The following is a 22014-nucleotide window of genomic DNA, read 5'->3' as shown; positions in this document are numbered from 1 at the left end:
TGTTGGGACATCAGTCTGAGGTGAGTAATCGGCTGTGTACCTCGGTGGGAGATTTGGGTAGGGTAGTGGGACTTGCTACCTGGAGCTATAGCCTTTTACCCCTGATAGGCTTAGCGACGTGTTTTAATTTTGGACATGTTGGGCATGGTTAAATGTTTGTTATTTTTCTGTGGTGTCTGTGGATTGAGCAGTTGTCTCGGGTGCACATCCATGGCTTGGTGGAATTTGCCAGGATGCTGGGGAGTTCTATTTCCTTGCCAGCGGGCTACAGTGCGTAAATACCCACCGCAAATCTGCACGAAGACTAGGGTTGAGTTATTGTAGGTTTTGGGGAAGCTCTGTATCTCATCTCTCTTCTGTGGTGCTCAGGGAGATTGTCATTTCTCTGGTCGTGGTCTGATGTTCTCAGCAGAGGGGTTGAGCAAGATTATTTACTTATGACTATGGTGTCTCATGTAGACAAGTTAATTCGCTTTCCATCAGAGGAACTGTTAGAATTATGTACTAAAGAACAGCTGTTGAAGATCGCTGAACACTACAAGGTTGAATGATTGAAATTGGTGAAATTCTGTTATGTTGGGAAGTGACAATGAATTGTTGGAAGTGAATGAATTGTTGGAAGTGAATGAATTGTTGGAAGTGAATGAATTGTTGGAAGTGAATGAATTGTTGGAAGTGAATGAATTGTTGGAAGTGAATGAATTGTTGGAAGTGAATGAATTGTTGGAAGTGAATGAATTGTTGGAAGTGACAATGAATTGTTGGAAGTGACAATGAATTGTTGGAAGTGACAATGAATTGTTGGAAGTGACAATGAATTGTTGGAAGTGACAATGAATTGTTGGAAGTGACAATGAATTGTTGGAAGTGACAATGAATTGTTGGAAGTGACAATGAATTGTTGGAAGTGACAATGAATCGTTGGAAGTGACAATGAATCGTTGGAAGTGACAATGAATCGTTGGAAGTGACTAAAAATTAAGACGGACCCTGATGTTCTTTTCGTTGGAGTTTGTAGCTGTTGTGGTCGTTTGTGCCATGTTCCTGATTGTTTACGTGACTGACCATTGTTTGGGGTTGTCATGTTCTATCTTTCCTGTCTGGTCCCTCCTTGTCTTGTGTTCTTCTTTCCTCTTAAACATTGCTTCCTATGCGCAAAGGTTGCTGAGGTCTGGGGAGGAGGAGGTTGGCTGGGGCAGGTGGAGGTGTGAACACCTCGTCAATTTGGGACGCAGAGGCTGTGTCAATTTGGGACGCAGAGGCTGTGTCAATTTGGGACGCAGAGGCTGTGTCAATTTGGGACGCAGAGGCTGTGTCAATTTGGGACGCAGAGGCTGTGTCAATTTGGGACGCAGAGGCTGTGTCAATTTGGGACGCAGAGGCTGTGTCAATTTGGGACGCAGAGGCTGTGTCAATTTGGGACGCAGAGGCTGTTGTTCCGGGGCCGTTGTTGGTCCCCGGCTTTATGGGGGGGAATGTGAAGACCCTCCCACTCTATCTGCCGTATTCTCTTTGTTCTTGTTTCCTTATTAGGATGCCGGTGGGCGGCGTTGGGAGGGTCGTCAGCTACGTGGGAAACACCTGTGGGTGTTTGTGGGCTATACTCGGCCTTGTCTCAGGATGGTAAGTTGGTGGTTGAAGATATCCCTCGAGTGGTGTGGGGGCTGTGCTTTGGCAAAGTGGGTGGGGTTTTATCCTTCCTGTTTGGCCCTGTCCGGGGGTATCCTCGGATGGGGCCACAATGTCTCCTGACCCCTCCTGTCTCAGCCTCCAGTATTTATGCTGCAGTAGTTTATGTGTCGGGGGGCTAGGGTCAGTTTGTTATATCTGGAGTACTTTTCCTGTCTTATCCCGTGTCCGGTGTGAATTTAAGTATGCTCTCTCTAATTATCTTTCTTTCTCTCTTTCTTTCTCTCTCTCGGAGGACCTGAGCCCTAGGACCATGCCTCAGGACTACCTGGCATGAGGACTCCTTGCTGTCCCCAGTCCACCTGACCGTGCTGCTGCTACAGTTTCAACTGTTTTGCCTGCGGCTATGGAATCCTGACCTGTTCACCGGACATGCTACCTGTCGCAGACATGCTGTTTTCAACTCTCCAGAGACAGCAGGAGTGGTAGAGATACTCTTAATGATCGGCTATGAAAAGCCAACTGACATTTACTCCTGAGGTGCTGACTTGCTGCACCCTTGACAACTACTGTGATTATTATTATTTGACCATGCTGGTCATTTATGAACATTTGAACATCTTGGCCATGTTCTGTTATAATCTCCACCCGGCACAGCCAGAAGAGGACTGGCCACCCCTCATAGCCTGGTTCCTCTCTAGGTTTCTTTCTAGGTTTTGGCCTTTCTAGTGAGCTTTTCCTAGCCACCGTGCTTCTACACCTGCATTGCTTGCTGTTTGGGGTTTTAGGCTGGGTTTCTGTACAGCACTTTGAGATATCAGCTAATGTACGAAGGGCTATATAAATACATTTGATTTGATTTGAACTGGGCTACGGCCCAGAACGTTGGGGTTTGAATACCACCGCGGACAAGCTCACTCTCCCTACCTGTTTTTTTTAATGATATACACTACCGGTCAAAAGATTTAGAACATTCAAAACTCATACAAGAGTTTTTCTTTATTTGTGCAATTTTCTACATTGTAGAATAACTATGACAACTATGGAATAACACATGTAGTAACCAAAAAAGTGTTTTAGATGTTAGGAAATATATATATATATAGATGTTAGATTCTTCAATGTAGCCACCCATCTTTGCACAGTCTCGGCATTCTCTCAACCAGCTTCATCTGAAATGCTTTTCTAACAGTCTTTTTATTTATTTTAATTTGAACCCTTTTTCTCCCCAATTTCGTGGTGTCCAATTGGTACAACAATCTTGTCTCATCGCTACAACGCTCCGATACACAACCCAGCCAGCCATACTGCTTCTTAACACAGCGTGCATCCAACCCAGAAGCCAGCCGCACCAATGTGTCGGAGGGTACACCGTGTACCTGGCAACCTTGGTTAGCGCACACTGCACCCGGCCCGCCACAGGAGTCGCTGGTGCGCGATGCGACATCCTTACCGACCAAGCCCTCCCTAACCCGGACAACGCTAGGTCAATTGTGCGTCGCCCCATAGACGTCACGGCCGGTTACGACAAAGCCTGGGCGCGAACCCAGGGACCCAGGGACTCTGGGACTCTGATGGCACAGCTGGCACTGCAGTACAGCGCCCTTAACCACTGCGCCACCCGGTAGGCCTTTTCCAACAGTCTTGAAGAAGTTGTTGTTGGCTGTTTTTCCTTCACTCTGTGGTCTTCATCCCAAACTCTCTCAATTGGGCTGAGGGCAATTCCAAGATGGCGTAGCAGTCAGACATATTTGTCCTTTGTCTTGTCGTGTCCCATGTATATATATTTTTGCATATTTTTCTTCGCATATCTTTTTATATTTTTCTAAACCCTTACTTCAAAATACTCTCCTGCAACCCGCCTCACCCAATGTGGTGTGGACCTGCTTTTTCTCTAAATGACATTGACTTCATCCCGACAGTAGAGGATGCCTGGCTATTCTTTAAGTCTTGGTTTCTCAAATGATTGGCTCGCCTGGTTCACTAACTACTTCTGATAGAGCTCAGTGTGTCAAATCGGAGGGCCTGTTGTCCGGACCTCTGGCAGTCTCTATGGGGGTACCACAGGGTTCAATTCTTGGGCCGACTGTTCTCTGTATACATCAATGATGTCGCTCTTGCTGCTGGTGATTCTCTGATCCACCTCTACGCAGACGACATCATTCGGTATACTTCTGGCCCTTCTTTAGACACTGTGTTAACTAACCTCCAGACGAGCTTCAATGCCATTACAACTCTCCTTCCGTGGCCTCCAACTGCTCTTAAACACAAATAAAACGAAATGCATGCTATTCAACCGATCATTGCCCGCACCTGCCCGCCCATCCAGCATCACTACTCTGGACGGTTCTGACTTAGAATATGTGGACAACTACAAATACCTACGTGTCTGGTTAGACTGTAAACTCTCCTTCCAGACTCACATTAAACATCTCCAATCAAAAATTAAATCTAGAATCGGCTTCCTATTTCGCAACAAAGCTTCCTTCACTCATGCTGCCAAACATACCCTCGTAAAACTGACCATCCTACTGATCCTTGACTTCGGCGATGTCATCTATAAAATAGCCTCTAACACTCTACTCAGCAAACTGGATGTAGTCTATCACAGTGCCATCCGTTTTGTCACCAAAGCCCCATACACTACTCACCACTGCGACCTATACGCTCTCGTTGGCTGGCCCTCGCTTCATACTCGTCGCCAAACCCACTGGCTACAGGTTATCTACAAGTCTCTGCTAGGTAAAGCCCCGCCCTATCTCAGCTCGCTGATCACCATAGCAGCACCCACTCGTAGCACGTGCTCCAGCAGGTATATCTCACTGGTCACCCCCAAAGCCAATTCCTCCTTTGGTCGCCTTTCCTTCCAGTTCTCTGCTGCCACTGACTGGAACGAACTGCAAAAATCACTGAAGCTGTGAGATTCCCATCTCCCTCACTAGCTTTAAGCACCAGCTGTCAGAGCAACTCACAGATCACTGCACCTGTTCATGGCCCATCTGTATACAGCCCATCTATCTACCCATCCCCATACTGTATTTATTTATTTTGCTCCCTTTGCACCACAGTATCTCTACTTGTACATCCATCTTTTGCACATCTACCATTCCAGTGTTTAATTGCCATATTGTAATTACTTCGCCACCATGGCCTATTTATTGCCTCAACTCCCTTATTTGACCTAATTTGCACTTATTGTATATAGACTTTGTTTTCTTTTTTTCTACTGTATTATTGACTGTATGTTTTGTTCATTCCATGTGTAACTCTGTTGTTGTATGTGTCGAACTGCGATGCTTTATCTTGGCCAGGTCACAGTTGCAAATGAGAACTTGTTCTCAACTGGCTTACCTGGTTAAATAAAGGTGAAAAAAAAGGTTGAGTGAATGTGAAGGCCAGGTCATCTGAGGCAGCACTCCATTACTCTCCTTCTTTGTCAAGAAAGGGAGGTTGGAACCAAAAATCAAACATTTGGACTCATCAGACCAAAGGACAGATATTCACCGGTCTAATGTCCATTGCTTGTGTTTCTTGGCCCAAGCAAGTCTCTTATTCCTATGGGTGTCCTTTACTAGTGGTTTATTTGCAGCAATTCGACCATGAAGGCCTGATTCATGCAGTCTCCTCTGAACAGTTGATGTTGAGATGTGTCTGTTACTTGAACTCTGAGAAGCATTTATTTGGGCTGCAATTTCTGAGGCTGGTAACTCTAATGAGCGTATCCTCTGCAGCAGAGGTAACTCTGGGTCTTCCTTTCCTGTGGCGGTCCTCATGAGAGCCAGTTTCATCATAGCGCTTAATGGTTTTTGCGACTGCACTTGAAGAAACTTTCGAAGTTCTTGACATTCTGGTAGCAGCGGCTGCTGGGGCATCACCCGAGTGGGTGCTACACATTGGTAGTGTAGAGGAGTAGCTAGCCAGCTACCTATGGATTCCATAAGGAATGAATATGATTGCAAGTATTTAGGAAGAAAAAAATGAACCATGAAAGCTCAACGTGTGTGCATGGTACGATTTGCCATGTACGCATGAGTAGCACTATGAACCTGTATTAATGTCCACATGATAAACTACAGTGCAATATTTCAAATATTTTTGTATTTTTATTTAAGAAAAACAACTTTCACACTTTTTTATCCATGTGATATTATCTAAGTTGTTGTGTCACAATTCTGGTTGTATTTTCAAGAATCACCAACAGGTGGAGATCTGTACTCAATGTTTTCAAATGGTCTATTTCAATCGACCCTCAATGAGAAGACTCATCTCTGTAAATGTCAAATCGATGCGTACGGGATCCATAAAACATGTTCCTTTGTTCTGATGCTACCAGGGTAATCTGCTGCAGTACATAGGTCAAGTCATTGGGGAGTCTGCGTTAGCCCCTCTGTGTTCAGTAGATTCTGTCCAGCCAATGCACCCAGAAGGACAGCATCCGAACCAGCTGGATTTCCCCCCACAAGGTAGCCAATACGGGCTGGAGAACAGTAAGGGAAGAATGACACAGCTCTTTCACTTTCCATAGTTAGGAAAGCAAGAACGGGAACTGAAACAACATTGCACGGGCAGGAGGAGGATTATCAGTGATGAAACACAGAATGATTTTCAACTTGTATTACTTGCTGTTTTAACAGACACGATTTACGTAAAAAAAAAAAAGGAAAACATATCACAGACAGACCTATGCGACAGAGGTTTGAATGCAAGGTGTAAGTGTGTTATCACATAGTGACAAAGTACCCTCCTAGAAGTGTAGGAGGTGAGAGATTCTTATGGAGAAATGTCCGAGTCACCTCACTCACTGTAAATTCTCCAAATTAGGGAGAAAGGGCAATACACTGAACAGGTTAATAGGCCATGGTGTTTCGTGTGCAAACAAAATTGCAAAATGCTAACCCCCCTCCCCCCTCCATTACACACTTCCTGGCAGAAGCATAGATACTTTTGTGAAAAACCACAGACAGTTCTTTGGAAAGGTTTTTTTCTTCTGTATCATACAGGGCACAATACAGTTGAATACAGAAAACAACACACCTGAGCCTCATAACATGTGTATATTCTGGCCTACATAGTTAATAACAATACAGTATCGTAGGCAGAGAAATCCCCAAAGCCTGACGCTATAAAGTCATTACAGCACCCTGCAGTTTGAACAGCAGGGGTTTACTCGATAGGGCATGACCAGCAAGGGCTACCAGCAATCCTGGACATGATTCATACCTCATCAGCATCAAACACTTCACAAAGTGGATCTTGGATCTTCACCAATCAATGGATCTTCACCCATCAACTCCAGCGTCGGCAGAATGAAATCAGTACAGTAGTCTATGATAAGTAGGGTGAACAATCTGTATAGAACGGCCTTTAGTGGATAACTGCTCAGGGTATCATTGCAAGATTTTTGCAACACAAAGCAGAACTTCTGATATACTGTATATTTGAAGCTGATATTTACATCTTTCATTGTATTGTTAGGTTTTACTTTACATTATTGTGTTTGTCATAAATTTGAAGTTTATCCAGGTGACCTACAAGTAATTGCCAAAATAAAGGAAACACCAACACAAAAGTGTCTTTATTTTATAGACGGGTTGGATGTTTAGCAACAAAACCGGTGTGTGCCCAACTATAGGGCAAAACAGACAGGGTAACTTAGATTGTTTACAACATTTAACCTATATTTAGTCTCCAAATGTGTATAAATTGATGTGCACAATGTGCACTTGTTGTCTCTGAAATACATTGTTGCAGTTGTTGGTTAGCTAGCTAGCGAATTTTTGCCTTTTTAAAATTTGAGCCACCTATGATTCCCCACGTGGTAGTTTCTTGTCATTGTTGCTAGCTATCTGACCATTCAGAATCATAACACCACACTGACTTTTGCCTCATTGATGTGCGTGCATCATTCTCGTGACATTGTCAGCCAACCCGTCTATAGTGCATTGGTTCACCACAAGCCACCAGAACAGCTTCAATGCGCCTTGGCATAGATTCTACATCTGTCCGGAACTCTATTGGAGGGATGTGACCACGAGAAATTTCATAATTAGGTGTTTTGTTGATGGTGGTGGAAAGCGCTGTCTTAGGCACCGCTCCAGAATCTCCCATAAGTGTTGAATTGGGTTGAGATCTGGTGACTGAGATGCGCACACACACACACACGCACACACACACACACACACACACACACACACACACACACACACACACACACACACACACACACACACACACACACACACACACACACACACACACCCTTTCAACCCCATATACTCCTTTGAGACCCCTCTTTCAAAGTCACTGAGATCTCTTCTAGACATGGTAGTCAAAATAATGGGCAACTGGGCATTTTTATACATGACCGTAAGCATGATGGTATGTTAATTCCTTAATTAACTCAGGAACCACACCTGTGTGGAAGCACCAGCTTCCAATATACCTTGAATCCCTCATTTACTCAAGTGTTTCCTTTTATTTTGCCATCTGCTTGTAGCTAACCTCAGATGTTTTCACAGGCCTAACATGTTTTTGAAATCACTGCACTCGGAACTGTTGACCAAGGCTCAACCATTTTCATTACCACTGCTGTTGTTTGCCCCTGCTATGTCTCCTCTTGATGTTTCGAACAACCTGATGAGAAAAATAAACATTAATATAAAGGCAGCGTCTTTGAGTGGGAAATTATGGGGACAACTGTTTAGTGACGGCTCCCGCTTTGAGAGGAAATGTTACCTCACAGAGTGAATCATCATCCATCTATTAAACTTTTACTGCAGTGGGTGTCATGACTCCCACCGAGGGTGGCTCCCCTTCGTTCGGGTGGCGCTCGGCTGTCGTCGTCACCGGCCTACTAGCTGCCACTGATTTTTTTCCTCCCCCTCCTTGTCTGTTTATTAGTTATACTCGTTGTACACGCATGTATGTCACGGTTGTTCGTGTACGTGAGCTGTTTTTTGATACTGTTTAGTTCCCCTGTGTTTTGGGGTATTTGTTTTGAGTGGCGTCTGTTTTCACCTGGTCGGTGTATAAAGTGTATAAAGATGTCGCGCTACTCTGAACTCCTGCGTCTGACTCCTTCCTCCACTACACCCCGGGCATTACAGTGGGGCGAAATCAAGGTTTTGGTCGTCTTAAACAAATCTACTTTGAAACAAAAGTATTCACCTCACAGACATGGTTATGGACTTTTTAAAAAAGAAGACACCTGTACCATGTCAGATAAAGAGTTGAAATGTATTACATTTTGAATTTACATCCCAATAATACACTTTACGTACATCACAGAAGACTGAAAAATAACAAAAACGTTTGATATAGAAACACCGTATTTCCTGCCTATTGTTTTATTTCTATGTTTATTAACTTTGAAATTCTGAAATAGATTAATAACACTCTAGCCATGAGGCCACGAGGTGATTTGACTGCAGGAAAGGGCAACGTCACCTCACATAGATTGTCACAACCGCTGCAGTTATGGAGTTTGGAAAGTTCTATGTCATGAAAACAACTCGCATGATTACGGTAAGTACCCTCCACACTCACTAGTTTGTGTCATTGTAGCTATGGTAAATCTGAGGAGGTGAAATTTGAGAAAACCCAGTAAAGTAGCCTATCAACTACATATTCTGCTACAACGACACCACTTAGGGTTAAAGGCTATAGAAAATATATTGATTTACCTGCATAGAGATGAGACACAGAGCGATTTTGACAAGGCCAAGAATCAAGAATCCACATAAAGTCCATATGACAGAGACCTCCACCAAATGCATGGTACACTGTGGGGTAGTGTGAGTCACTCCCTGCCATGCTGTCACTGCCACTGTAGTCTGGATAACACAATCTGTGGACGTGATTAAAGTCAATGAGACCAGGAAAGTTACAGAGTGCTCTGTTATTCTCTGGACCTGTTACTGTACTATGAAACCTGTATTTTTGCTTGGCCCAGTGGCTTTTATGGTGATTAAAGCAATGTATCCAAACAATCAATCAATCCATCATCCCTCGTCATACCTAGGTTATAATACTATTCATTTCCATAGCCTACTCCAAGTCAACCCACTATAGTGAGTAATAGTTTACCTGTAGATACACTGAGGGTGACTTTTGACTCTCTGTTGGTCTGTCCTATGTTGGCCCTGATGAGACACAGGTAGGTCCCTGCATCCTCAGGTCTGACTCTGGGAAGGACCAGACTGTCCCTCATTCCAAACCTGGCAGGTCGGGGAAATTCATAGAACTGCGGCTTCTCGTCATCACTTCTTCTGATAATACCAGTCCGGTTGTTCAGCTAAACACAGAGAAAAGAAGATTGTATTTATTGTATATTGATCTATTCTGTTATTTATCAGAGGTATTTTACCAGAAGAAGGGATTAAAATGAGATTTAATGTCTCATACAGTAAAATCTATGAAATTGTTGCTTGTTGCGTTTTATATTTTTGTTCAGTATAATATGTAGTAACACTAGTTACATCAGATCAGAAAACCAAAAAAATATTTTCCATTACAAAACTACATTATATAGTTTGATTTGAAAGATTTCCTTCTCACATCATCAAAAAATACCCAAATGTATTTGAAACAGAGGCATTCACTGATGAAATAGGTTAAACACAGTACCAATGATGGCCTACTGTAGCCTACCTTATACCATGTAATGGATCGATAGCTCTTATCCTCGATAGCGTCACACTTCATAGAGATATCTTCATTGCAGTCTACTTGGATTACTAGACTCTCGGAAAGGACTAAACTGGCCATCATATACACTGTTGTAACAAACAAACACAAAATAAACACACGGAAGACAACTTGTCAATTCTAATGTGTGCCTGATGAAGAAAGATTGTTTGGTTCAAACTAACATTTTTATTTCACAAATATGATTTATTAGGTACGTTCTGACACACGCAACATTCTAACCTTCTAGGCCTGCATTTATGGAGAGCGTTGTGAAAACCATCTTTATGATAATAATGTTACAAATGTATTAATTTGACAATAACTTTGTTTATAATTGATTAAACAAATTCACACTTACCCCAACACAAATTAACATGGAGGCATCTCTTATACATCTTTTGCAGCAGTAATGACTAGAATACCTGCTTTATAGTAGCAGATAACCGCACAGTTATCAACAGGATGTAGGTAGGCTAGGGCTAGGTGGTAGCCTATTTTCAGTTCTTATTTCCAAACAAGAGTTGTTGAAATCGGAAAAATAATACGCGCACACACACACACGCATGCACACACACCCACTCACCTCTTCCTATACACAGACTATGCGCAGCTGCTAGGGGGCCCCAATCCCCCAAAAAAGGTTGGTTGTGTATCAACACTTTTTCTCTTGTTATGTCACACACAGTCACTCACTCAAAAATGAGTGAGCACTAAAACGTTACACACACACACACACACACACACACACACACACACACACACACACACACACACACACACACACACACACACACACACACACACACACACACACACACACACACACACACACACACACACACACACACACACAGAGAGAGGACAGAGAGAGGTAAAAGTGACTATATCATGCCATCATGTGGCAGTTATCTGTAAATGATTCAATGCTGTTTGATTGCCTGTGATTCAATGTTGTTTCCAATACTTCAAAATACAGACTATGGCTTTATCGTTTGCTTTGATAGACCAGCAAGAAAGTAAGCTAAGCAACCCAACTCCCTCCACTCAGGAGTCATCATGATACAGAGCAGGCTGTCTCATCCTGTTGTTTTCATCCAAAGGACTTCCCCATTGTCTCTCCTGAACCACATTATTTGAACGTGTCACTCTTGTTGACCAAAGAGGTATTCAGATATGAGTTATTATTAGGAGACTGACTTTATGGAGTGAGGCCTTTGGGTTCCTACCATCTGGATAAACAATGCCTCCTCTTTCAGGAGATACTGACACAATGAGCGACAGGGAGGGAGGAATAGCGAGCTGCTGCTGAGGACCAAATAAGATCAATGGAAATGTGGCCACTTCCTATTAAATGTTGGTCGTTGCAGCTATGAGTGTTTACACATTAGCAAGAGGTGGTGATCTTGGAGACGATGCTATAATGCTGGGTAAGTTTATTCCATTTTTCCCTGCATGATTCCATGAACCTTAGTAATTAAAGCAATTTCAGAACCCAGTCCTAAATCTCACGTGTGCTGGACTTTTATGTTAAGTATGTGTAACCATGTGCGCTGAGAGTTGGGAAGCAAGTTCAGGGAGTGTTTTAATAAATAAACACAACATAATACAACAACAAAAAGAAACACTAACAACGCACAGACAGGGAACTGAAACAGAAACAATGACGCCTGGGGAAGGAACCAAAGGGAGGGACATAGATAGGGAAGGTAATCAAGGAAGTGATGGAGTCCAGGTGAGTCTGATGATGCACAGGTGCGCGTAACGATGGTGACAGGTGTGCTCCATAATGAGCCGCCTGGTGACCTGGAGAGGGAGTACACGTGACAGTACGTCACGAGAGACTAAAATTGAAGTACTGTAAAGGCCATAAAATTGTGTTAAAATTGCTTTCGTATTGTTCTAGAATGAACATAGAAAACTTACTGCAATGAAGTGGAATGGAATATTCCACACCACTTGGTCTAACAAATATGTTCCCAATTATTTTGGTGCTGAGGCTTGCAACACTTTGTCAAAATAATATTTTCCTCGTTAGACCATGCGAACGTCCAGGTGTTCCGATGTTAGGCTCAGTAAAACATCTTATTCAAATGCTGTGGAATGAGCTGCAACTGATACAACATGTCACGGTGTGCAAAACAGAGGACCAAAGGCTGTACAGATATCAACAGAAGTTGCATCCGCATGTAGTTTAAATACACACACTGCAACATCTCCCAGCGGAGTAGGTGTGTCTGTGTTTTTGTGGGGTGGAGAGTAATTCTGTTCTTTACTATGTCACACTACTCCCTGAGGTTGTTAACATGCCCAGCTGCAAGTGTAGGGCTCCATTTTTCTGTCAACAAGGTTGTTCATTGCACACTCTCTGGCCCCTGATTAAGGATATCCTCTGAGTTTTTGCTCTTGTGCGAAATGTAATAAGCCAATGGTTCCGCTCTAGGTCTCCAGCAGGCCTAGCGCCTAACACAGCTGGGGAAATTCCCCATGTGACACATACACACACATCCCATCCTGATCTCACCAGACATGTAGATATTGTCTGACACACACTTGCAACTCATCCCCCCCCAAAATCTTAATTTTCACATTAGAAGATAGAAATTGCTTTATGAAATACTCCAGCCATGTTACTTGTGTTGCAGAAAGAATGCTGTCATCATCTTGGTCTAATTATAACTCACCCATGCATCCTTTCGCTGACATGGACAATAAACAGTCCCTATCATAATAGTTCATAGATTGATTAGGATTAACTTACCTCATCTTTGGAACAGGATAGTGTGAGCACACACAGTCCTGTCTCGCATTGTTCAATTGTTTTCCACAAGGAAGCGTTTTCTTAGAATGGCTGTTGCAGACATCTCACCTCTGCCTCTGTACATGGACACAGATTCTGAAGGTGGGTCACAGCAGCCTGTGCCAGAGTAAAGCAATTAGTAGGATAGCCTGCATTGTTCCGCGCGGACCTTCTCTGGGAATTCCTCTGCTTCCCGACTGACCATCCCCTCCAAACACTCATAAACACACACACACACACGCTTTCAATCGCCCTGCCAAACTCAGCAGCACATAAAAGCAATGGTTCTTGTGTACATGTGCTCATGGGAGGGTACTGCTACAGTCATGACCTATTCAGGTGCACAACCTCATCTGCTTGGTCAGACGTCCTCCTCCTCCTACTTCTTCTCTGGAGAGTTGTTCATAAAATATCAAAGGGTGAAGGGGTATATCCAAGCCGCTGAATGGAGAGCCACAACAAGTGTCCGACAGCCATTAAAATCTCTGACATGCAGGTTGAGCAAGAGGACATCTCCCCTGTCAATGGGTGTTTGAAATGTGATGATATTGTGTTTACTTCAGTATGTTATTAAAACATTACCTCTGCGCACCATTTTCCATCCACAACTGTTTATCGAGGCCCTCTGGGCTACAAACGTCTGGAAGTAACCATACTGTACGGTAGAGAATTGAGAAAGTGCTCCCTTATGGTGTTGACAAAATTCTTTCCCTTTTCTAGATAAACTGTTTTAGTTTTTCTTGTAGGGGAGAGTGGGGGAAGGAGATATTAGAGTGGTCCATGACAGATTAAATCAATAAATCAAATGTATTTAATAAATTCCTTTTATGTCAGCAGTATACATAAATCCAACCTAAAACCCCAAAGAGAAAGCAATGCAGATGCACAGCAGTTAGTAAAAATTCCCTAGAGGGCAGGAACCTAGGAAAACCTGGAGAGGAACCAGGCTCAGAGGGGAGGCCAGTTTTCTTCTGGCTGTGCCAGGTGGCAATTATAAGAGTACATGGCCATTAAAGCCAGCTCGTTCTTCAAAATGTTCAGACGTTCATGGATGACCAAATAATAATCACAGTGGTTATAGAGGATGCAACAGGTCAGCACCTCAGGAGTAAATGTCAGTTGGCTTTTCATAGCCGAGCAATCAGAGATCGAGACAGCAGGTCCGGTATAGAGAGAAGGAGCGAGCGAGAGAGAGAAATAAAGAGAGAGAAATAGAGAGAGACGGTCGAGGTAGCAGGTCCGGTGAACAGGTCTGGACCAGCAGCATGACAAGGTTGACTGGGGACAGAGACAGCCAGGAGTCGTCATGGTCCTAGGGCTCATGTCCTCCAGGAGGGGAGACAGAGAGAGTGAGAGAAAGAGAGAGAAGATATACTACTTAGTTCGGTCTTGTAGTCCTAGTTCACGTTAAATGCTGAGCAACCAAAAACTCTGTTCTTGAGTAGGCTATTAGGTGAAAGCTCTCCTTTCTTGAGGTCCGTGAGGTGTCCCACTGGGCAAAATCTGGTTCAATCAATGTTGTTTCCACGTCATTTCAACAACAAAAATTCAATGTGACGACGTTGAATCAACGTGGAAAACCATGACAGAGATGCAAACATTTGAACCCATGCTCCAACTATGTCAACAGAGTTGACATTAACTCCAACCCAAATAAACTGCAAAATAATCACTCTACAGTTAGGGTCACTGAAAGAATTGTTGCTCAAATTAAGAAAAATAAGTTGAAAAGTTACTCAGTATGATGTTCTTATTTTTGGTTGTTTCTTCCCTCCTCGTTCACTGATAATAGAACACACACAGTATGCAGGCTGTTTTTTTAATTATTATTTTTTATCTCAGTGAGAAGTGCTGTCTAGCTCCATTTCACCCCTGCTGAAAGTCTTCCTGTAGGATATACTTTGGGGGCAGTGGGGAAACGCAAGCAGAAATTTAACTCCATCCATTTGTGACCTTCCATGTTCTGCTACCTTTGCTTTTCTCCTTTTTTCCTCTTAAGGGTTATCATCAATTTCTCCCTGTCATCCCTGGAAAAGCTTCCTGAATATGTTGGTTTAAAAACACACTTTTTCGTTCATTCAGGTGAACCACAGAGAGCCGTACATCTGGGTCTCACCGCCGGATGATGTCAAGACTGGTGCTGACCCAAAAACTGCCGCACAGAGAGTAGCTCCGAGAGGTCGGCCCTGCATGTTTTTCCTTCCTGTGCCTCTGTGACATCTTCATGCCGGAGGGAGCCTCGGGGAGAAATTTGGGGAGGCCTGGGTCCGGAGCACAAGGGGCTGAGCACAGAAAATTCAAATTAGGCTGAGTCCCTGACAGGGCAGGTGGGGAGAGGAGAATAGGAGAGGGGATGGACTTGGACCCGGATCCCAAGCCTGTGTGAACTGTTTACTGTCTGGAAATTGACTTTCCATATACCACAATCAACACCAGGGAGTCTTCCTCAGCCATACGGTGCTCTGCACTCTGATCCATCTGCAATCTCATTCAAAGTGATCTCAGACAGGAGCGAATGTGAGCACTGAGCTTGTGTGTCTGTGTGTCTACTCTCTGCCTGCTGAAACCATCAGCATGTTGAACAGGTTCAAACTTAGCCAAACTTTCCATGGTAACAAGATTAGGGCACAGTATCTTCCTGGTATCATGTGAAGACCTATATTACAATGTATATATTTCAACAACATTTTTCCTGGACTGTGACTTCATGTCAACAGGGTCTTATTGCACTTCTTTAGCCCTGTCCCCTCTTGCTCCACAAAGACATCCAACTTCTTAAGCTCCCTCCTCCTCCATTGGGCCACTGCTGTGATTTATACCTCTGACATCCCAACAGCTGTGTCAGGGTCTCGGAGCAGAGTGTGGGTTACTATTTTCCGTGACTAATCAATACCAGGCTTCAAATAAGGCAACCGTGAGATTTACAAAAATACACCAGTCAATGAATAACACAAGAAACCATGATCCTTAGCTATGCATCTACAGACTTAACCAAAAAACGTGTTGGCACAGCTATTGGAAACAATGGAATGTGAATTACGAGTGTGTAAGAGATCACCAGCCACACACCAACCAGTTAAGACCACCCCAAGCAAACCCTGGCCACACCCTATATTGGACCCCCCATATCAGACCTATGCCCCGTCTGCCCACTCCATGCCCCCCCCCCCCGCCGCCCCTGCGGCAAGGACCTCAGCATGACAGCAGGACATATGTCCAGGCCGTGAACAGAGCAACAGACTCAACCCCCACTATTGCACCCACCCAAGTCCCATCCTGCGACGTGAGATGTATGTATCAGATGCTCAACATGCTCTGCTCACACAGATCACAACTCCTGCAGCTCTGTCAGAGGGTGGGTATGTACATAGTCAATGGTAGCTTTTGAGGGGACTCCTATGGTAGGTACACCTATAGCTCATTTCTTGGCAATAGTACTGTAGACTACTTTATCACTGACCTCAACCCAGATCTCTTAAACCGTTCACATTCAGTCCACTGACACCCCTATCTGATCACAGTAAAACACACTCTACTTGAACAGAGCTGTGCTGAATCATGAGGCATCAAAGCCAAAGGAACTGAATAATATTAAGAAATGCTATAGATGGAAAGAAAATAGTGTGGAAATCGACCAAAAAACATATAAGGCAACAACAAATTCAATCTCTTCTAAACAATTTCCTGGACAAAAGATTTCACTGTAATAGTGAAGGTGTAAACTTGGCAGTAGAAAACCTAAACAGTATATTTGACCTCTCAGCTTCCAAATCAAATCTAAGAACTTAAAGCAGACAACCTAAGAAAATGAACAATGACAAATGGTTTGATTGTCACGGCCGTTGAATGAAGAGGACCAAGGTGCAGCGTACCAATCTTTTATTTCGAAAAGATGACGAACAAAACAATAAACACTACACAGCAAACCATGAAGCTAAAGGCTATGTGCCATAAACAAAGCCAACTTCCCACAACCACAGGTGGGAAAAAGTGCTGCCTAAGTATGGTTCTCAATCAGAGGCAACGATAGACAGCTGTCCCTGATTGAGAACCCTACCCGGCCAAAACATAGAACTACACAACATAGAACATAGAATACCCACCCCAACTCATGCTCTGACCAAACCAAAATAGAGACATAAAAAGGATCTCTATGGTCAGGGCGTGAGATTGATGAAGAATGCAAAAACCTAAGAAATTAATTGAGTAACCTATCCATTGAGAAAACCTATGCCTTCACTATTGTGAATCACAAAACAAATACAGAAATACACTACGGAAAAAGAAGTAACAGCACGTCAGAAATCAGCTCAATGTAACTGAAGAATCCATAGAATCTAACCATTCTGGGAAAACATCAATACAGGGCTAAGATTGAATCATACTACACCGGCTCCAACACTCGTCTTGTGTGGCAGGGCTTTCAAACTATTACATACTACAAAGGGAAGCACAGCCGCGAGCTGCCCTGTGACACAAGCCTACCAGACGAGCTAAATCATTTCTACCCTCGCTTCGAGGCAAGCAACACTGAGGCATGCATGAGAGCATCAGCTGTTCCGGATGACTGTGTGATCACTCTCTCCGTAGCCGACGTGAGTAAGACCTTTAAACAGGTCAACATACACAAGGCTGCGGGGCCAGACGGATTACTAGGACGTGTGTTCCGGGCATGTGCTGACCAACTGGCAGGTGTCTTCACTGACATTTTCAACATGTCCCTGATTGAGTCTGTAATACCAACATGTTTCAAGCAGACCACCATAGTCCCTGTGCCCAAGAACACAAAGGCAACCTATCTAAATGACTACAGACCTGTAGCACTCACGTCCGTAGCCATGAAGTGCTTTGAAAGGTTGGTAATGGCTCACATCAACACCATTATCCCAGAAACCCACTCCAATTTGCATACTGCCCAAAAAGATCCACAGATGATGCAATCTCTATTGCACTCCACACTGCCTTTTCCCACCTGGACAAAACGAACACTAATGTGAGAATGCTATTCATTGACTACAGCTCAGCGTTCAACACCAAAGTACCCTCAAAGCTCATCGCTAAGCTAAGGATCCTGGGACTAAACACCTCCCTCTGCAACTGGATCCTGGACTTCCGGACAGGCCGCCCCCAGGTGGTGAGGGTAGGTAGCAACACATCTGCCACGCTGATCCTCAACACTGGAGCTCCTCAGGGGTGCGTGCTCAGTCCCCTCCTGTACTCCCTGTTCACCCACGACTGCATGGCCAGGCACGACTCCAACACCATCATTAAGTTTGCCGATGACACAACAGTGGTCAACCTGATCACTGACAATGACGAGACAACCTATAGGGAGGAGGTCAGAGACCTGGCCGGGTGGTGCCAGAATAACAACCTATCCCTCAACGTAACCAAGACTAAGGAGATGATTGTGGACTACAGCAAAAGGAGGATCGAGCACGCCCCCATTCTCATTGACGGGGCTGTAGTGGAGCAAGTTGAGAGCTTCAAGTCCCTTGGTGTCCACATCAACAACAAAGTAGAATGGTCCAAACACACCAAGACAGTTGTGAAGAGGGCACGACAAAGTCTATTCCCCCTCACAAAACTAAAAAGATTTGGCATGGGTACTGAGATCCTCAAAAGGTTCTACAGCTGCAAGATCGAGAGCATCCTGACTGATTGCATCACTGCCTGGTACGGCAATTGCTCGGCCTCTGACCGCACTGGGGCTAAGCTGCCTGCTATCCAGGACCTCTACACCAGGCGCTGTCAGAGGAAGGCCCTAAAAATGGTCTACTACCGCATGGCAAGCGGTACCTGAGTGCCAAGTCTTGGACAAAAATACTTCTCAACAGTTTTTACCCCCAAGCCATAAGACTCCTGAACAGGTAATCAAATGGCTACCCGGACTATTTGCATTGTGTGCCTCCCCAACCCCTCTTTTACACTGATGCTACTCTATGTTCATCATATATGCATAGTCACTTTAACTATACATTCATGTACATACTACCTCAATTGGGCTGGCCAACCAGTACTCCCACACATTGGCTAACCTGGCTATCTGCATTGTGTCCCGCCACCCACCACCTGCCAACCCATCTTTGTCACGCCCTGGCCATAGAGGCTTTTTATTCTCTATTTTGGTTTGGCCAGGGTGTGACCAGGGTGGGCATTCTATGTTCCTTTTTCTGTTTTTGTATTTCTTTGTTTTTGGCCAGGTATGGTTCTCAATCAGGGACAGCTGTCTGTCGTTGTCTCTGATTGAGAACCATACTTAGGTAACTCTTGCCCACATGGGTTTTGTGGGTAGTTGTTTTCTGTTTAGTGTTTGTATCACCGTTCCGAACTGTTTCGGTTATTCCTTTTGTTACTTTGTGTTTAGTGTTCAGTTCTATTTAATAAATATGAACACGTACCACGCTGCATCTTGGTCCTCACCTTCTTCCTCTGAATGCCGGTAAACTCTTTTACGCTACTGCTACTCTCTGTTCATCATATATGCATGCATAGTCACTTTAACCATATCTACATGTACATACTACCTCAATCAACCTGACTAACCGGTGTCTGTATGTAGCCTCGCTACTTCTATAGCCTCACTGCTCTATATAGCCCGTCTTTTTTACTGTTTTATTTCTTTCTTTACTTACCTATTGTTCACCTAATACCTTTTTTGCACTATTGGTTAGAGCCTGTAAGTAAGCATTTCACTGTAAGGTGAAACTTTGATTTTGATTTGATTGCACACAGGTGGAATTTTTTCAACTAATTATGTGACTTCTGACAGTAATTGGTTGCACCAGATTTTATTTAGGGGCTTCATAGCAAAGGGGGTGAATACATAGGCACGCACCACTTTTCCATTTTTTATTTTTTATAATTTTTTTCATTTTGAAAATGTATTTTCACTTCACCAATTTTGACTATTTTGTCTATGTCCATTACATGATAAAAATCCATTTAAATGACAGGTTCTAATGCAAAACAAAATAGGAAAAATGCCAAGGGGGCTGAATATTTGTGCAAGGCACTGTATACATGCCTCAACCTAAACATCAGCGCCACAGTTAACTTCCACGAATCTGTGAACGATCTGAGAGACAAGGCAAGAAGGGCCTGCTATGCCATCAAAAGGAACATAACATTTGAAATACCAATTACTGATTTCTTGAATCAGTTATAGAACCAATTGCCTTTTATGCATGCAGAGCAGAATTAGGCCGATACCCGCTAATTATCAAAATCCAGAAAAGAGCTATTCAATTCTACAACCACCTAAAAGGAAGTGATTCCCAAACCTTCCATAACAAAGCCATTAGCTACAGAGAAATGAACCTGGAGAAGAGCCCCCTAAGCAAGCTGGTCCTGGGGCTCTGTTCACAAACAGAACCCACAGAGCCTCAGGACAGCAAAACAATTAGACCCAACCAAATCATGAGAAAACAAAAAGATAATTACTTGACAAATTGTATAGAATTGACAAAAAACGGAGCAAACTAGAATAGCATTTGGCCCTAAACAGAGAGTACACAGTGGCAGAATACCAGACCACTGTGACTGACCCAAAAATAAGGAAATATTTGACTATGTACAGACTCAGTGAGCATAGCCTTGCTATTGAGAAAGGCAGCCGAAGGCAGACCTGGCTCTCAAGAGAAGACAGGCTATGTGCACACTGCCCACAAAATGAGGTGGAAACTGATCTGCACTTCTTAACCTCCTGCCAAATGTATGACCATATTAGAGACACATATTTCCCTCAAATTACACAGACACGAAAACATCATATTTTTATAAACTTCCATATATAATGGTTAAAAAAACAGTGTGCAATTGCAGCAGCAAGATTTGTGACAAACACCATTGTAAATACAACCTATATTTATTTCTATTTATTTCCCTTTTGTACTTTAACTATTTGCACATCATTACAACACTGTATATAGACATATGACGTTTGAAATGTCTTTATTCTTTTGGAACTTTTGTGAGTGTAATGTTTACTGTTCATTTGTTATTGTTCATTTTACTTTTGTTTATTATCTATTTCACTTGCTTCGGCAATGTAACAATATGTTTCCCATGCCAATAAAGCCCCTTAAATTGAAATTGGAGAGAGAGAGAGAGAGAGAGAGAGAGAGAGAGAGAGAGAGAGAGAGAGAGAGAGAGAGAGAGAGAGAGAGAGAGAGAGAGAAACTTTAAATTGAGCTCCTGATTGTTTCACTGAAATAGATGAGTCTAATCAAGGATATCTAGATAAGTGCTTAATGTAGAGGGTTCCTTTCTCCTTATCTTTCCTGTGTAACTGTTAAGACCAAATAAACCTGCCATTAGAGGTATTCATTGACAAGCCTCTTGGACATGCCACCCAGCAGACGATGGCGCCCAGCTTAATTCTCTTGAGGATGTTAACCTTATTTTGTACTCTTAAACTGTTGGACTCATTTTCCCAGGGTTTTGTTTTGAATGCAGTAAATGTCATGTTCTTGGACCATACAGTACACACACATAGATGCTTGTACCATCTCCAAAGCTTTTATAGTTTTACATTCATTAACAAAAACATTTACAATCAATACCCAACCCTAAATGCTTTAATTGTAAATGCTGTTTTAGTCAATGTAACATTTCTCATGTTTTTATAACCTTGTACCCTAACTGACCGCCTGCCATCTGCTCTGGCACAGGGGTTGCCATGAGGAAATCCTTAGCAACATAAAGAATAAATATGGAAAAGTCCTCAAATCTCAGTCTCAACGTTTTCCTGTTTTTCTGTGCCCTGGCATGAACTAGACAAGGAATCAAGTGAATAGGTCTGTCATGTGTCTTTAAATGAATCTTAACTGCAACAACAGAGGAGGAATATACACATGTGTTCAAAGGAAAGAAAACTACTAGGAGAAATTTAATTCAGA

The 22014-nt window shown here is 43.3% G+C and overlaps 1 protein-coding gene across 3 annotated transcripts; it reads right to left on the bottom strand.

Moving 5' to 3' along the window:
- Positions 1 to 5722: 5722 nt before the first annotated feature.
- On the bottom strand, positions 5723 to 10982 carry LOC118359934 (uncharacterized). 3 transcript variants are annotated; one of them, XM_035738867.2, is made up of 6 exons: positions 10676 to 10980; positions 10279 to 10403; positions 9715 to 9922; positions 9312 to 9475; positions 8213 to 8262; positions 5723 to 6977 (listed from the first exon to the last, which is right to left on the bottom strand). In XM_035738867.2, coding segments are annotated over exons 1-6 (585 nt in total). In that variant the 5' UTR covers positions 10713 to 10980; the 3' UTR covers positions 5723 to 6976. The 3 variants fall into 3 exon arrangements, with proteins under 3 accessions (XP_035594760.1, XP_035594758.1, XP_035594759.1); XM_035738865.2 differs by lacking the exon at positions 8213 to 8262 and having other exon boundaries at positions 5723 to 6106; positions 10676 to 10982; XM_035738866.2 differs by having other exon boundaries at positions 5723 to 8262; positions 10676 to 10977.
- Between the last annotated feature and the right edge of the window lie 11032 nt (positions 10983 to 22014).

This window comes from Oncorhynchus keta, chromosome 27, assembly GCF_023373465.1.
Source record: "Oncorhynchus keta strain PuntledgeMale-10-30-2019 chromosome 27, Oket_V2, whole genome shotgun sequence".
Classification (NCBI taxonomy): domain Eukaryota; kingdom Metazoa; phylum Chordata; class Actinopteri; order Salmoniformes; family Salmonidae; genus Oncorhynchus; species Oncorhynchus keta.
Note: the sequence above shows the minus strand (reverse complement) of the source record. Positions and strands in the feature narration are given on the sequence as shown.